Source organism: Folsomia candida, unplaced genomic scaffold (genome assembly GCF_002217175.1).
Source record: "Folsomia candida strain VU population unplaced genomic scaffold, ASM221717v1 Fcan01_Sc003, whole genome shotgun sequence".
In the NCBI taxonomy this organism is placed as follows: Eukaryota; Metazoa; Arthropoda; class Collembola; order Entomobryomorpha; family Isotomidae; genus Folsomia; species Folsomia candida.
Genome location: NW_019091195.1, coordinates 13026403 through 13040045, shown reverse-complemented (window position 1 = coordinate 13040045; position 13643 = coordinate 13026403). Strand labels below are relative to the sequence as shown.

Sequence of the window (13643 nt, the reverse complement as noted above, 5' to 3'; positions counted from 1 at the left end):
TGTAAACGATCATAAAACCTGCTTCTGGAACGTGCAGCAGGCTACGCACTAAATATATTTATCATCAGTCGCAAATTAATTCAGTATCCTCCAAATTGTGTGAGAAGTGTGTTTGTCAGTGAAACTAGTGAAACTGGTGAAAGTGCAACAACGAAAGGAAAGCAACCCGTCTTCTGAATGTGTCAACTTTCGCAACACGTATACGGTATGGGACAATATGGCTAATATGCAGTTTTAACTTTGACATATATAATTCTACTATTCACTATTTCAATAATATTCAATTGACATTTGCATATGTTTCATTTGGTTATTCTTGGGGTTGGAGAGCGCATTATATTATTATACAATGTATACAGTTCATAGTTGAAGCTATTTCATTATCTTTGCTTATCTAAGTTAATTGATGTATATTTTCGTTTTGAATTCCAGGAAAATAAATTGGTGGGAAGTGTGCATTCATCGCAAAGCGGGGTCATGGGTTCCGCGATTCAACCAACGCCAAAAAAAGGCTTCCGAATGGAGAAAGCTGGATTCCCCTTTCCCAACTTTCTCCTAGGGGATCACGAAGTTCCATCAATTTGCAGGTTTGTAGGTTGTTGTTTGTATATTAATTTATAAAGTAATCATACGTTTATTAAAAATATATTATCAATTTACAGATGTGTCTTTGACGGGGAGAAATTTTATGTGCTCAGTTCTAAAGATATGCATACTCTCAACCATAATGTAATTTACTTTTTTATTATCCTTACATATATGAAATTTAATATGTATTAAGTATCTGTTTAAACGTTATTATAGGGTGCTTTTGGGGTCAGCAGCTTAACATATAGAGGCCCTAGTGAAGACAATCCATCTTTCTACTTCAAACCATATTTCGCCAAAAAAATTGAAAGAGAGTCTGCATCATCATTGAATATCTTTCCTGGTGGTGAAACTACACAGGAAGCTTTCTTCGAGTTGATTAAAGCAACAGACTTGGCTACATCTTCATCAAAAAGTAGACTCGAACGAAATGGACACCACAAGTCATCAACCAATAATTTTTCTCATTCTACACAACAACTGAAAAAATGCAATTTAACTTTACGACGATCGCAGCAGCATGCCGACAATCATAATTTATCAGACGATGTCATGAGTGATAATGAAGATCTGGATGGAGACCTAAAACAGCAAAATGGTTTTGAGATGAGTGTTGATGGTTGTACAAAAAGTGATTTATTTCTACAAACCTTACGATGCAACATTGAAGAAGAAAGACTGATTTTAATGCCCGAAGAAGCCATATTTCTTAGTTTTGGGGTGGGATGTCTCACAATCCATGGGCCAAGTGGGGGTTCCGTTGGGTATAGGAAAGTGTGGAGAAGACTAGTAGAAAAAAATCCAGAGTTTCCTATATCCTATGCAGCGTATCATTATTTTCGGTCAAAAAATTGGGTGCCAAAACTGGGAGACTCGTATGGTGCTTCGTACCGTAAGCATGATTATTAATGCTTTTGATTGTGCAAGGTATTAATTTGTGTCTGATAATTTTTTGTAGTTCTTTATAAAATTGGGCCATCAGCGTATCATGCATCTTACCTCGTGCATATTTTGGGATTTCCGTCTCGTCCTTCTCCTACCTGGAATCAACTAAATGCGTGGGTACGACTAGGGTGTCACGCCAGCAAGGTTTGTTTTTTAAATTTACTTTAATTTCTGAATTTTGCTACCAACGCCTGGATTAAATTTTTATTTTTCTATCTGTTGTTCTTCTAGAATGTGTTATTATGTGAAGTTTCAGTACCAATACGATTTGACGCAGTTACTTCAGAACCACGCTCGATATTTGACATGTCTTTACACGAGACATGTCTATTTAGATGGAAAGCGAACTCTGGGACGTTAATCAAATTTTAATGTCTATTGTTATTATTCCTATGTGTTCCTTGTATTCAAAAGACGATTATTAGTATTTTATTTTTACAAAATCAATTAGAGTTGGAATAAACAAGTCCTTGATATTTATTGTGAATCTCGAACATTGTTTTTATTTTTCCCTGTGCAGTATTATACAGTCAGCCCATGCTCATCCTAAATACATCCATTTAGAGTTTTTGAGTCTTGAGGTATTTATGTAACAGGAGAAATAAAAAAGACCCATTACTTATGTAGAAACCACTTTATTGCTGTTACATATATATATATACAGGGACTGACACCTTTGATAATTTATTTTGCCTCATTTGAATAAATACTAAGAATATATAAAGTGTATGTATGTGGGTGTGGTGGTGTGGAGGTATTGTATTGGCTGTTGGTAAATATACGAAATATGTAGCTCTCGATTCTTGATTTAATGGCTGGAGCAGGGTAGTTGTGTGTATCTTAGACAAAAGCCAATGTTCTCAGTCTCCTTCTTGGAATATTCGTCGTCATCAAAGCAAACCCGAATGGTGAAAGGTTTCGTGTGACTCTCCACAGGACAAGGAGACTTTGCCTTCTTGTCCAAGGAACAGAATGTTGTTCCGCAGAACCTATTGAATTTAAAGTAGAATTTAGTTAATTAAATTTGCATGCAGAATAGAATTCGATACTCTTTCTAATCTGATAACATTTAAGCAATCATACCGGTTGGCACATGGAACGCCCTTCTTTTTGCCAGATTGGATCTTGAAAACAATAAATTCGGATAAGACACACAACACAGATAACAAGGTGCATATACTGGTATTACATTAACCCTTATCTAACTCACCTTATTACCGTCCGTTGTACCACAAGGGATTAAAATGTGATCAGAAGACCCAGCTTTTTTAGGGTTCAAACAATCTCCATCCGTTTGCGCTTTTTCTGTGGATTACATAAAGTGGAATTTAATACATTTTGCATACGTAAAGTAGAATAATATTCTATTCTGTATACACTTATATGCTTAATATGCAAATGAGTATGCAAAGAGACTTACTGTCATCGCGAGAAATACGGAAAGTTCCCTTGTCAGGATCACACTCTTCGTACTTGATTGCACAGAAACCAGCTTCCATTCTCGTACAAATAGTGTACCATTGATTGGCTAAGGATTACGCAATATTGACATCTCTTTAATTATATTAATTTCAATTTTTCACAATTTATAAAAATAAATAAACTGGGAACTAACCCAAATGTTGATCCCATCCGTCAAAGTTGAATGATTTAAGTACGCCTATACATAAACGAAAATGCTTAATGATCAATCATGATAATGACGCACAAAATTGTCTTTGTATGGTAAATTAGAGAAACTAGTGAAAGTAAATTTCATAAATTAGATGTACCTGAGACGCCATAATGATATTGCAAGCAACCGTCCGGAGCTCTGTCACAACATCTCACTTGGGTGATCTAAAAGTATTCGTGGAAATTGTAATTTAAGCCACATGTAAAATTCGGTTTCATATAATGGTAAACTCACCTTAATATCCCAACCCGGATCTTTATGGTACCCTGAGGTGGTAACCGTAAGAGTAATTGGTCCGTAATTATGACCGCCTAAATCGATGTACACTATTGTGCAAAAATAATTCGTATTCAGTTACATTTGTTTCAACCGTTATGACGAAACCAACTAATTTTAAATCAAAACTCAATGATTGCTTACTGTGCTGGCCAGTGTTCTTTCCGCAAATCACTGGAGGAGAGTATGCAGAGCCGGTGACCAGGAAGGCATCCTTGTTGCACTGACCACTGTACGGATCTGGTGGTCCAAGGTCAAAATGCAAAAAGTCCAGTCGGAGTTGGCAGACATCCGAGCCTCCTTTGTACACTTGGAGCTGACAGTTCATCACGGGTCCTGATGGTCAAAAGTGTTGGTTGAAGTTATAGCTTTATATGTAGAACTGAATTATGTAGGTTGGATGTGTTGAATAATTGGTAATAACCTTGGTGTGGCACATATCGAGCCTCTCGTGGACTGGTGAAATATGTGCAGTTTTCCTTTGTGCTCTGCCCACAAGTACGAGCAACTAACAAACAGGTCATGAAATTATTAAATGTTCTATTAACACGTAAATTTGGCTGGTATGCGCACAAAAGTAGATAAGATTGTTGTTGTTTTAAAGATCAGATCTATTTTATAATGGAACTTACAGACGCAGCAAACTCCGAAACCGGTGGCGCAAGCTCCTGATGGCGTGCCTCCTCGTTCTCGACATTCCCTGGATGTGTAGCACACGCCTGTTTGAAAACGCAAATTAGTGAGTTGTTCATGTGCATGTGACCTTATACAGCATGTACATGTTCAAAAGACTCACCAGCTCTTAGGGCATCTCCCGTCCAGCACGCTTCATTTGGGAATTTTACGATGGTGAAGATATTCAAAACTGTAATTATTGCAAGACGTAATAATTATAAAAATGAATCAAGTTGTATTGGGTCAAGCTCTCATAATTTTTAGTGTTTATTATACATGTGTGTATCCATTTTGGGTGAAATCATGTAATTCTCATGTATTTATTTAGGCAACATTCTAAGGAGGCCAAAAGTTCACCGAGTTTGTTAAATTCCCGTTCTACTTTTGTGGTAGGCTTGATTTGTTATAAAACAATGGGGACTATAGCCAGTGGCACGGCGGATGAGAATGAGAATGAAATATGTATGCCTTCTCAAGGGAACGAGGACTTTTGTTTATCATTTATTATTTTAATGTGATGCACAAATATTGCACATCATTTATGAAACTCGGACTCATCACCATTTTTTAGGATTTATTTGGTTGTGGTTTTCAATAAATTCATTTGGCCTGAAATCAAGACTCAGGTGCAAATTTCTTTTACAAAAATGCAAAGACGCTTGATTTGGTATGGGGGAAGATTGTTGAAGCATAAATTAGCCATAAGCCATTCGGTTGAAATAGCGGACGAGTTTCCTGTTTGGCAACTTTTTTCATTCGAATTAGGTAAAGCTTGGCACAAATCATGGTCTCATATCCAACAATCCCACTTCACCGGTTCTTGTGTTGCTTTTGCAGAATTCTATACGGGACATTCGTCGGATTTATAGTCATAGAATGTAACACCATGGATTCAATGCAGGACTAAAACTGGCCGAGCAACTTGGGATGGAAAATGAATGCCAATAGCTCAAAGGGGAATGTTACGACGTTTGCACGAAGATTACATCATTTTTCAGGTCAAATCCGGGCAAAGGTCTCAAATTCATTCTTATCGCCCACCACGACGATTAGCCATCTTGCAGATGAGTAAATACATGCATTTGAACTGAGCATGACAATGAAGCATTATTTTGAACTCGGGACTCCAATGCGTCCCACATAAACAAAAAATTAAAGTTAAAAAATGACTAGATATGAGCAAATAACGTCGAATAATAAGAAGTTAAGTCTTTAATATAGTTGAGGAAGATGATTCCGTTGGTTGTGCCTTATTTTTATGCTACGGGGATGAGATACATGTATAGAACGGTGGCGTTACAGGCAGAGTGAAAGTCTGTAATGTTTAGTTTGTAATCTGACATTTTAAAAGACAACCCCTTTGTATGCAACAATTGAGCTTAACACTAACGACGAGTACCTCCCACTCGTCCAAGAAAAAGAGAAAAGAACTTACGTCTGTCAGCTCTGGAAGTTCCATTTCCAGCAGAAATGGATGCAGGCGGCTGTTGTGACACAGATCCATTATTTGGGTATTCTAAAGCGCTTTCAGAATATGAACTAGGCACTACTGGCACTTCCGCGCGGATGATGGTAACGAGATTCACGAGAAAATATGTAAAGAAAGTCAGAGAGAGGAGAAAACTCCTGTTGGATGATCTTGGTGGTAACAGTAATTGTCCCATGATTAAGGATTATTAATAATTAAGGACACCTTGAGCGAGCACCGGTCACAAGTGTCCCACTCACTTCACAAAAATCAACTAAACTCTTGCGGACATGAAGCCTGCCTGCCTGGTCTCCTTCTTCGTCGTCGTCTTTGTTCTGGGCTCAAGCTGGTCATAGAGTGAAAATTATCACAAATTGGCAGCATCAGACTAGCACATCCCCCGTGAACACCTCCTGACCCTCCCCATCCTCGAACAGGCAGACTGACTTCCGCTTTGTGGGTCAACTCGATCCAACCAATTGCCCCCTTATGCATACATACAAAGCAACTCCCAACTCGTTCGGTTTACTTTCTGCCTAGCCTGTCTCTCAGCCTCCGATAGAAAGCAAGCGCAAGTACCAAAGTGATACTACCCACGGACCGGTTGGTCAAAATTTTACTTGACTATTGTTGCAACATATGCACATATGCTCAGCAGTGGTAACATCGTGCGTCGTTGTAGCCAATGTCTGCGTTATTCACTTAATTCATAAACAGTATGCTTTATGAGTTCACAAAAGTCAACTTTGTGAGACAACTTTGGAATCTAGGAATGTGCAGCATAAGGGTAATTTTATTTTGCAGACCAACTGGATCAATTGAACCGTTGTCGATTATTTGTGTCTTGATTCACACTTTCTAATTTTGGGTAAAATCCGCTCCCGAAGTTTACTTTGAATTTACTCTGAAAAAGTATTGCGCTAAATATATATTTGCAAACTTACGGTAACATGGATTCAGCTATACGCATTTCACATGAGCCCCAGCTTTGTGTTCAAATGCAGGAATCGTACTATCATTTTTAACGAGAAATTAAATATGAAAGTAGCCCATGCCCTGACACATTTCCGCAAATTCTCATAAATAAATTCTCATCCTTTAATTTAATACGCAAAGGTGCCCAGGTGGGTCTATAATGTAATTAAATTGATCGTAGCCTGAAGACTTTTGGTTTATGATCATTTTTTAAAAAACATTGACCAATGGATATTTTGATGATTTTTTCCTTGCGTAGTTTCATTTAACAAAAAAAACGACTCATCCCTTCTTAAAAAAGTTAAAGGTGCGGATTGAATAAGAGACTGCATTACAAGAAAGTTGATTTGCAGCAAGTTGTAACTGTTAACGGGACTCTCTCAAGATCAAGCATCCGATTCGTACCCTTGTTTTTTTCTCGACTCACATCGCATCACGTTCGAATCTTTATTTGCGGAATAATTATTTAATGAAAAAATTAAGTTACTTTTAAGTGGACCACATGGCAAATAATTCATTATTTAATAATTTTCACTGTTAATTGACTGGGGTTTGATTTATTTTTTATAATCACCAGAAAGAATATATACAAAAATATTAATACAATATGTATGTAAATATCGCCTTGACCTTGATCCCGCAATTCATAATTCTGGCAACGACTAGTTTACAATTTGCATGATTTCCTTCATCCGGGTCATGCAATCTGATGCATAATTTAATGTTTGCGAAAAATGCTAAAAATTAATTCTATGCACTTATCGCGTGTAGTCTCCTACAAGTTGTAAGTTACAATTTGTAACTTGTAAATTTGATTGATAATTAAGCGAGTCATGTATTGCAGTTAGCTTAGGACTCGTCAGTACCACTTTCACTCTGACTGTAGAAAACAATTGTTTGAAGCTGAGTAAAAAGGGACGTTTGTTAATAAATGAACAATGTCGTAACAAATTTATTTATAAAATTGCATGCGATATAACATCTTAATACTTTAAGTAATTATTCATACAAAATTAGTCTAAAAGCTCATTAAAATTATAAATATAACGACATGACAGATCTTTTTATACTTTGATAGTACAAGAGAAACACCCCTCTGGATAAAAGGATATTGATGATCAGCAGAATTGGTTATTCAATAATAGATAGTCCACTTTGTGGTCTATATCATACGTATTTTTGGAAATGGCGAAGCCGATACAATGAAATAACCTCATGTTGTTTCAACCTCTGTCAAAGAAAATTAGATAAATAATATGTATCGTTAAAAATCTATCTTATTTAATTTATTTATATAATTTATTACCTCACACTGTGTCCATTTGCACAACTTCCATTCAAAAAATTGTTTTTTGTGCAAGTTTGTGGTTGTTTTTGCACTGGGGCGGGGTCAATTTGTAAATGTAAAAAATCACCATACGCATCGACTGCTCTCAACGGGACAATCCTAAAGCATAAGAGAAGAAGAACTTAGAAATAGTCCAATTTATTAAACCAATTAAAACGTTCAAACGATTCAAAATCATTTCCTACCATGAAAACATTGCCAGCCAACCCACCAACCTATGATAAGATGAACAGGTACTTTAGAACTTTCATATTCCCAAAATCCCCAATTACATGTGTGCATATTACATGCACAAAGTACCAACCTTGGAGTGTACAAATATTCCACCTCACTTCGGATTCCTTCAACAATTTTAGCAGCTACGACCTAACAAATTAAAATTTTATTTTCGATAACATACCAAGATATCAGAGTAATAAAGAAACCCTTCGAACCTCTGGAGGATCAATTGGAAACAGGAATGGAAATCTGATGGGGAGTAATTAATTCATGTTTATATTATTATTACAGCTTTATTTTATGTAAGTATGATGATGTAAAAATTTTGCTCAACGTTTCATAAAAACAAACCTGGTATGTGGTATTCCTCCATCCAGCATTGCTGTGAAAGAAAAAAATATATATGTGTATGCTAACTTTATTATTACATAGTCAAAGAATGACGACTTGGATCTGTACCCAAGTGAGAAGTGCCTTCGCTAATCGCTTACTTTCAAATAAACATGTTTTCATTATTTCAAAAAGCTTACCAGTGGAACAATAGAATGGGTAAACACTTGTAATTTTGACTTTGTTGTCATTTCTCATTCGCAGTTCATCACGAAGAGCATCATAAAGACCATGAACAGCATGTTTAGTTGAACTATACGACACCAAGTTCCTCGTAGGTAAAAGTCCTGCTGCTGAACTGCAGAGAGACAAATTAGACACAAAATGTATTCCATTCATTGAAATGGGACAAATTTATAAAGATTGGCGTCGAAAGTTTTCAAAGCATTAGTTATGACGTCGCCAAAGAGGATAGGATGAAGAGTGTAGTTGGAGAATCTCGTGATATATACGACGATATGCATTTCTTAGCATTGCTTTCAGAGCGTTCAGCTATCTGTTCTCATGAATTGTTTCTAATACTAGTGTTACACATCAATTATGAAAAATTGATAGCACGATATTTCACAAATTCTGATTAATCTCAGTCTCAGTGACATTTTACCAAGTATTTACTGAAATTACTCAAGAAATCTATTTTCGAAAAATGTTACATACCAAACGGAGACCAAGTGACCTTTGTTCACTTCCAGCATCTTTGGTAGGAACTGCTTAATAACCTATGTATTGAAGTCGATAGAATTAGCATGTGAATTACATTTCGTAGCCGCTTACAATAGGAAACTTATGTAACAAATACCCAGATGTGAGAAAGGATATTGACGCTGAACATTGATTCGACATCTGTCTCACTGGTGTCCAAAAATGGTGAGATTTTCATCACTCCGGCATTGTTGATGACAATTGTAACATTTCCAACTTCTTTCTTAACCTTAGTATAAAAATATTGACGTTGAATAATTATAACGGAAGCCATGTAATTGTAACTCTAACGTTAAAATGCAAAACTGAGGATGAGACGAACCAAGTTAGCCGATTGTTCTACAGCTTTCTTGTCACCGACGTCCACACTGTACGCAAAAGCTTTGCCCCCTCTCTGTCTAATTTGTTGGGCAACCTCTTCATTTGGACCAGGGCTTTTGCTCCAACAAACAACTGTAGCTCCATGACTGAAATACAAGGTTTCAAAATTTTTGTTGAAGTAATTACTTGGAATTGAAACATTGTTTATTGTATGCAATCTGCACCCAATACATATTTAACATGCACATATTTTACCCACCTAGCCAATTCCAGACAAATGAATCGTCCAATGCCTATAATTGTATTCGTAATAATCAGTGGATTTTCTCAGTAGATTAGTATGTAATATAGGACCACCTCTGCCTGATCCGGTGACCTAAAGTGCATATACCAAGGTGATTATTGTAATGGCAAAAAAAGAATGAAAAAAATGGAATGAAGTTTGCTTACTAAAATGATTTCGCCTTCAAGTGACTTTGGTGGTCGTGGAAGGAGCTTTTTGAAAACGTACTCTGTGTAGGTGTATAAATGGAACGCGAATAATCTGAAGGTGTCAAAGAGATCGTACGAAATTCTCTGGATGCTCAACATTGTCGCCGTTGGTTGGGGTCTCAAATCCACTAAATGCCAATTTACAAATGGCCTTAATGCTAACAATTTTCACTCTTACAACGACTCTTTGAAAATAAGTGGAGCTTTATCTGAAAAACAGTAGACTGAGATTCGTCGTATATAAATATGTATATGTTCTCCTTCAAATAAGTGAGGTTGATACGGGGTTATGGTAAATTAACACGGTATAGAAAATCAGTGTAAACTGAAGATTTTAATTTGCGAAGCCTGATCAACAAGAGCAATAGCACTAATTCTAAATAATCCTCGCAGAGGTGAAACGGAGAAAATAAATATTTTCTATTTTGAATATGTATGTGTCTGCAACCTCAACAGTAAAGTGAAGGAATAGTGAAAAAGGGATGTGATATGTGAATAGTAGATGAATATGTACGTTTAAACCGGTCGGAAATACCAAAGTCAGCTTTCAGTCATCAGTACCAAGATTTTTGGCTGGCATGGCACACTATCAACTATTACAAGTTTACTTATTCTTTGAATCAAATGACGTCGTTGTTGATTCTCTAACTAAAATCCGACAATTGTAAACAGAAATTAGTTGCACAAACACTGCTTGAATGAATCTGGTCACAGTAATGGTTACGGATAGGCCGTCCCTGCTTAACAATGTTCAACTGCAGGCCTTGACGGGATTTTAATTGCATGGACCGGTACGTGACTTGTAATTACTGCTGGAGTGTGTATACTAACTTTATACCAAGTCTCGTGTTATACAAAATGTTATTCGTCCACCGTGTGAATTTATTTCGCATTTGTAACTAGAGAATTGTATAATAGTGTACTTGCATATTTAGTACCCAACTTCCAGCAAGACAACTCAAAGACAACTGAACAAAGGATTTTCCTGAGAAAACCCAAATACAATTACACAACCACGCACCTTACTGCCAGCCTGGGGGTTTTCTTATTTTCTCAACATGCAATGCCACACAACTATGTATACGATTCTAAAGTGACACCTTATGGATAGGTACACCATAAAATGGTCTCATACGGTCTCACAGACTTTATAATAATATAATACCTCCCTGTCCGTAGAAAGTCGTTTATCCACCTTTTAGTGGTACGATAAAGCTCAAGGAATTATAATTATTGCTTTTTACATACACTAATAAGTGTATGTACATATGTGCATATACGCACTCAAGGATACGCTTACTGCACCTGCATTTTAAGCTTCGAATAATACAGACCCACTTGCTAAGTAGAAGTACTAACTAACACATGGAATTTACATTCTTCAATTCGTAATGCCAAGTGGGTAAGCTGGGCAATAATTCACAAGGGCTGGTAAATGAGCGTCTTGGTCTTATGGCCAAAATAAACAAAAATGCGAGAAGAATGGTACAGAAGATGCATTTGTAGCACAGATCGGAGGAAGAGATATGTCCACGATATCCTGTACTTGATGATGTTATATAAGACGTAATATTTTTAGCGAATCCTTTACTATAATTCTTGTTCATCTTGGGCCAAATTTCAGCAGATTATGGTGCATGCTCCACCACCTCCATGGATTCATAGAATTACACACAAACATGTTGTGATAGCTGATCTGTTGAACCTGTTAAGATGTAACCATGTGCAGGTTGCATTGACCAACTTATGAACAATATAATCTGACGCAGCTTCCCTTCCAATTTACAATGTTACAACAATCAATGTGAAGTGATACATGTGGTTATAAATATATGCAAATACTTGGCTGATTTGCGTGCGGAAGAACTTGTTCATGACTTCCTCCAGCCACACGATTGTTCCGTGTAGGATGTGGTTGGATGTGAGGACACATGCTTAATTTTTAACAAAGATTGCTTGAAATTACAAATCAGCATTTAGATCAAGTGCAATGTTATTTTTCCAAGAAGTACATAACTGATGATGACTCCATATAACACGTTGGCTGTCGTGAGTTGACCATGAACATGATTTATAATTATAGCCATATGCAAGGCATTTAACTTTGGCTGGGCAGGTATTTTGATTAAGGAAATTATTATACCAAGTTCCATAATATTTTGGTTAATGATGAAATTCAGATTTTAAAATAGTCTTCAGACAAAAGCAAAGCTGGATTTTTTTAAATGTTTTAAATCAAGAAGGCGTAAATACAAGATGAGGTTCAATCCCGGCATGTGTTTACATATCATGTGTACATAATTTTTTAATTAATATACGAATTAGACACTATTTATAGTCTCTTAGAAAAAAGTGACATCAAACTTGTTGCTGTATACGGAAGAGATACAACAATGGTACATCAGAGTCATAAATAGAATGTTATATTTACCACGTAGAAAAACGTAGGTAACAAGTTGACAAATACACACATATGTACATATGAACAATAATCTAAATACGATGTACATGCAATATCTGCGGGATCTGACTACTGCGGTCACCTTGTCGTACCTTTTAAAACTAATATTTCACACTTTAGTGTAAATGATTGAAAAGTTAAGCATATGTAATTTGGACATTTGGCCACCTGTTTTCACTTCGCAGTTATTGCGTGTGTGTACTCTGCTTAGACTGACTCATTAAGATTCTTCGAGATATTTTTTGACTGGTTGATAAGATGAGCACAGAGCTCAATTGTTGCACTTTACACTTTCCATTTTCATGAAAGGATTACAATGAATGGGCGCAACTGTTTTCAAGAGCATAAATGTATATAATGTCATGTATATCTTATTGCACTATCTCATCTTGGGAGCATGTGATAGGATGACATTTGAAAGGAAAGTTACCAAATTTCTGAAATTATATATGTCGGACCTTTACCATAAAATGCAAATAGTTAATAAGATACGGTGATGAGTTTGGAATGCTCGTCAGTATTTTCAGACCGAACAGAGTCTAATAAAGTATTCTATTTAACGCGTATTGCAAGTTTACGAGGGATCTAATGGAATTCTCAGAGGAGAAGGTTCAGGAAAGGGTTGGTTAGGTCATTATTTGAGAGGCACCTTTGTCATGCGACGCCAAGCTACAACTGGTTAAAAGAAGCCCTCTACATCTTGTACGAGCAACTCACCTGTTGAACACCTGACGCTGTGCTCTGTAGACAGTGCTGGCTGTATTGTTGAATCACAGGGATTTTAGGTCAGCTTTTCAATATGAACATGTTGCATACCTGAAACTTAACAATGGGCACACTAATCCTTAAACTAGACAATCTGCCTTGTCCATTACACATATACGTATGCATGTAACTAGCTGATTGGTTTATGTCTAGGTAGGCATCTTTACACATATAAATATGTGTGCATGTATCTCATACGTAGCATCATTGAACACTGCAACTAAAGGCAAATCGGTATGTTATGTTGCTCAATTTTTTTAGATAGCCCTCAGCTCTTATTATAAGGTATGCACAGATATTGTGTCGTCGTTATGTCGCAGACCAGCCGAGGGTCACTTAATTT

The 13643-nt window shown here is 36.5% G+C and overlaps 3 protein-coding genes across 3 annotated transcripts; 1 reads left to right on the top strand and 2 right to left on the bottom strand.

Moving 5' to 3' along the window:
• Positions 1 to 66: 66 nt before the first annotated feature.
• On the top strand, positions 67 to 2020 carry LOC110846567 (probable tRNA-splicing endonuclease subunit tsp-2). The gene is made up of 6 exons (XM_022093364.2): positions 67 to 205; positions 433 to 587; positions 663 to 729; positions 805 to 1480; positions 1547 to 1677; positions 1765 to 2020. Exons 2-6 carry the CDS (start codon positions 478 to 480, stop codon positions 1903 to 1905), a joined length of 1125 nt encoding a protein of 374 aa, XP_021949056.1. The 5' UTR covers positions 67 to 205; positions 433 to 477; the 3' UTR covers positions 1906 to 2020.
• Positions 2021 to 2152: 132 nt separating this feature from the next.
• Positions 2153 to 5971, bottom strand: LOC110846566. The gene is made up of 12 exons (XM_022093363.2): positions 5595 to 5971; positions 4281 to 4349; positions 4117 to 4203; positions 3909 to 3992; positions 3629 to 3820; positions 3443 to 3534; positions 3306 to 3372; positions 3149 to 3193; positions 2954 to 3061; positions 2744 to 2838; positions 2617 to 2657; positions 2153 to 2522 (listed from the first exon to the last, which is right to left on the bottom strand). The coding sequence occupies exons 1-12, from the start codon at positions 5821 to 5823 to the stop codon at positions 2342 to 2344; spliced, it is 1290 nt and encodes a 429-aa protein (XP_021949055.1). The 5' UTR covers positions 5824 to 5971; the 3' UTR covers positions 2153 to 2341.
• A 1550-nt stretch (positions 5972 to 7521) lies between these two features.
• Positions 7522 to 11057, bottom strand: LOC110847635 (short-chain dehydrogenase/reductase family 16C member 6). The gene is made up of 13 exons (XM_022094614.2): positions 10033 to 11057; positions 9940 to 9958; positions 9842 to 9875; positions 9584 to 9728; positions 9359 to 9490; positions 9217 to 9278; positions 8700 to 8857; positions 8521 to 8551; positions 8385 to 8418; positions 8255 to 8316; positions 8136 to 8165; positions 7909 to 8049; positions 7522 to 7832 (listed from the first exon to the last, which is right to left on the bottom strand). Exons 1-13 carry the CDS (start codon positions 10171 to 10173, stop codon positions 7826 to 7828), a joined length of 996 nt encoding a protein of 331 aa, XP_021950306.1. The 5' UTR covers positions 10174 to 11057; the 3' UTR covers positions 7522 to 7825.
• Between the last annotated feature and the right edge of the window lie 2586 nt (positions 11058 to 13643).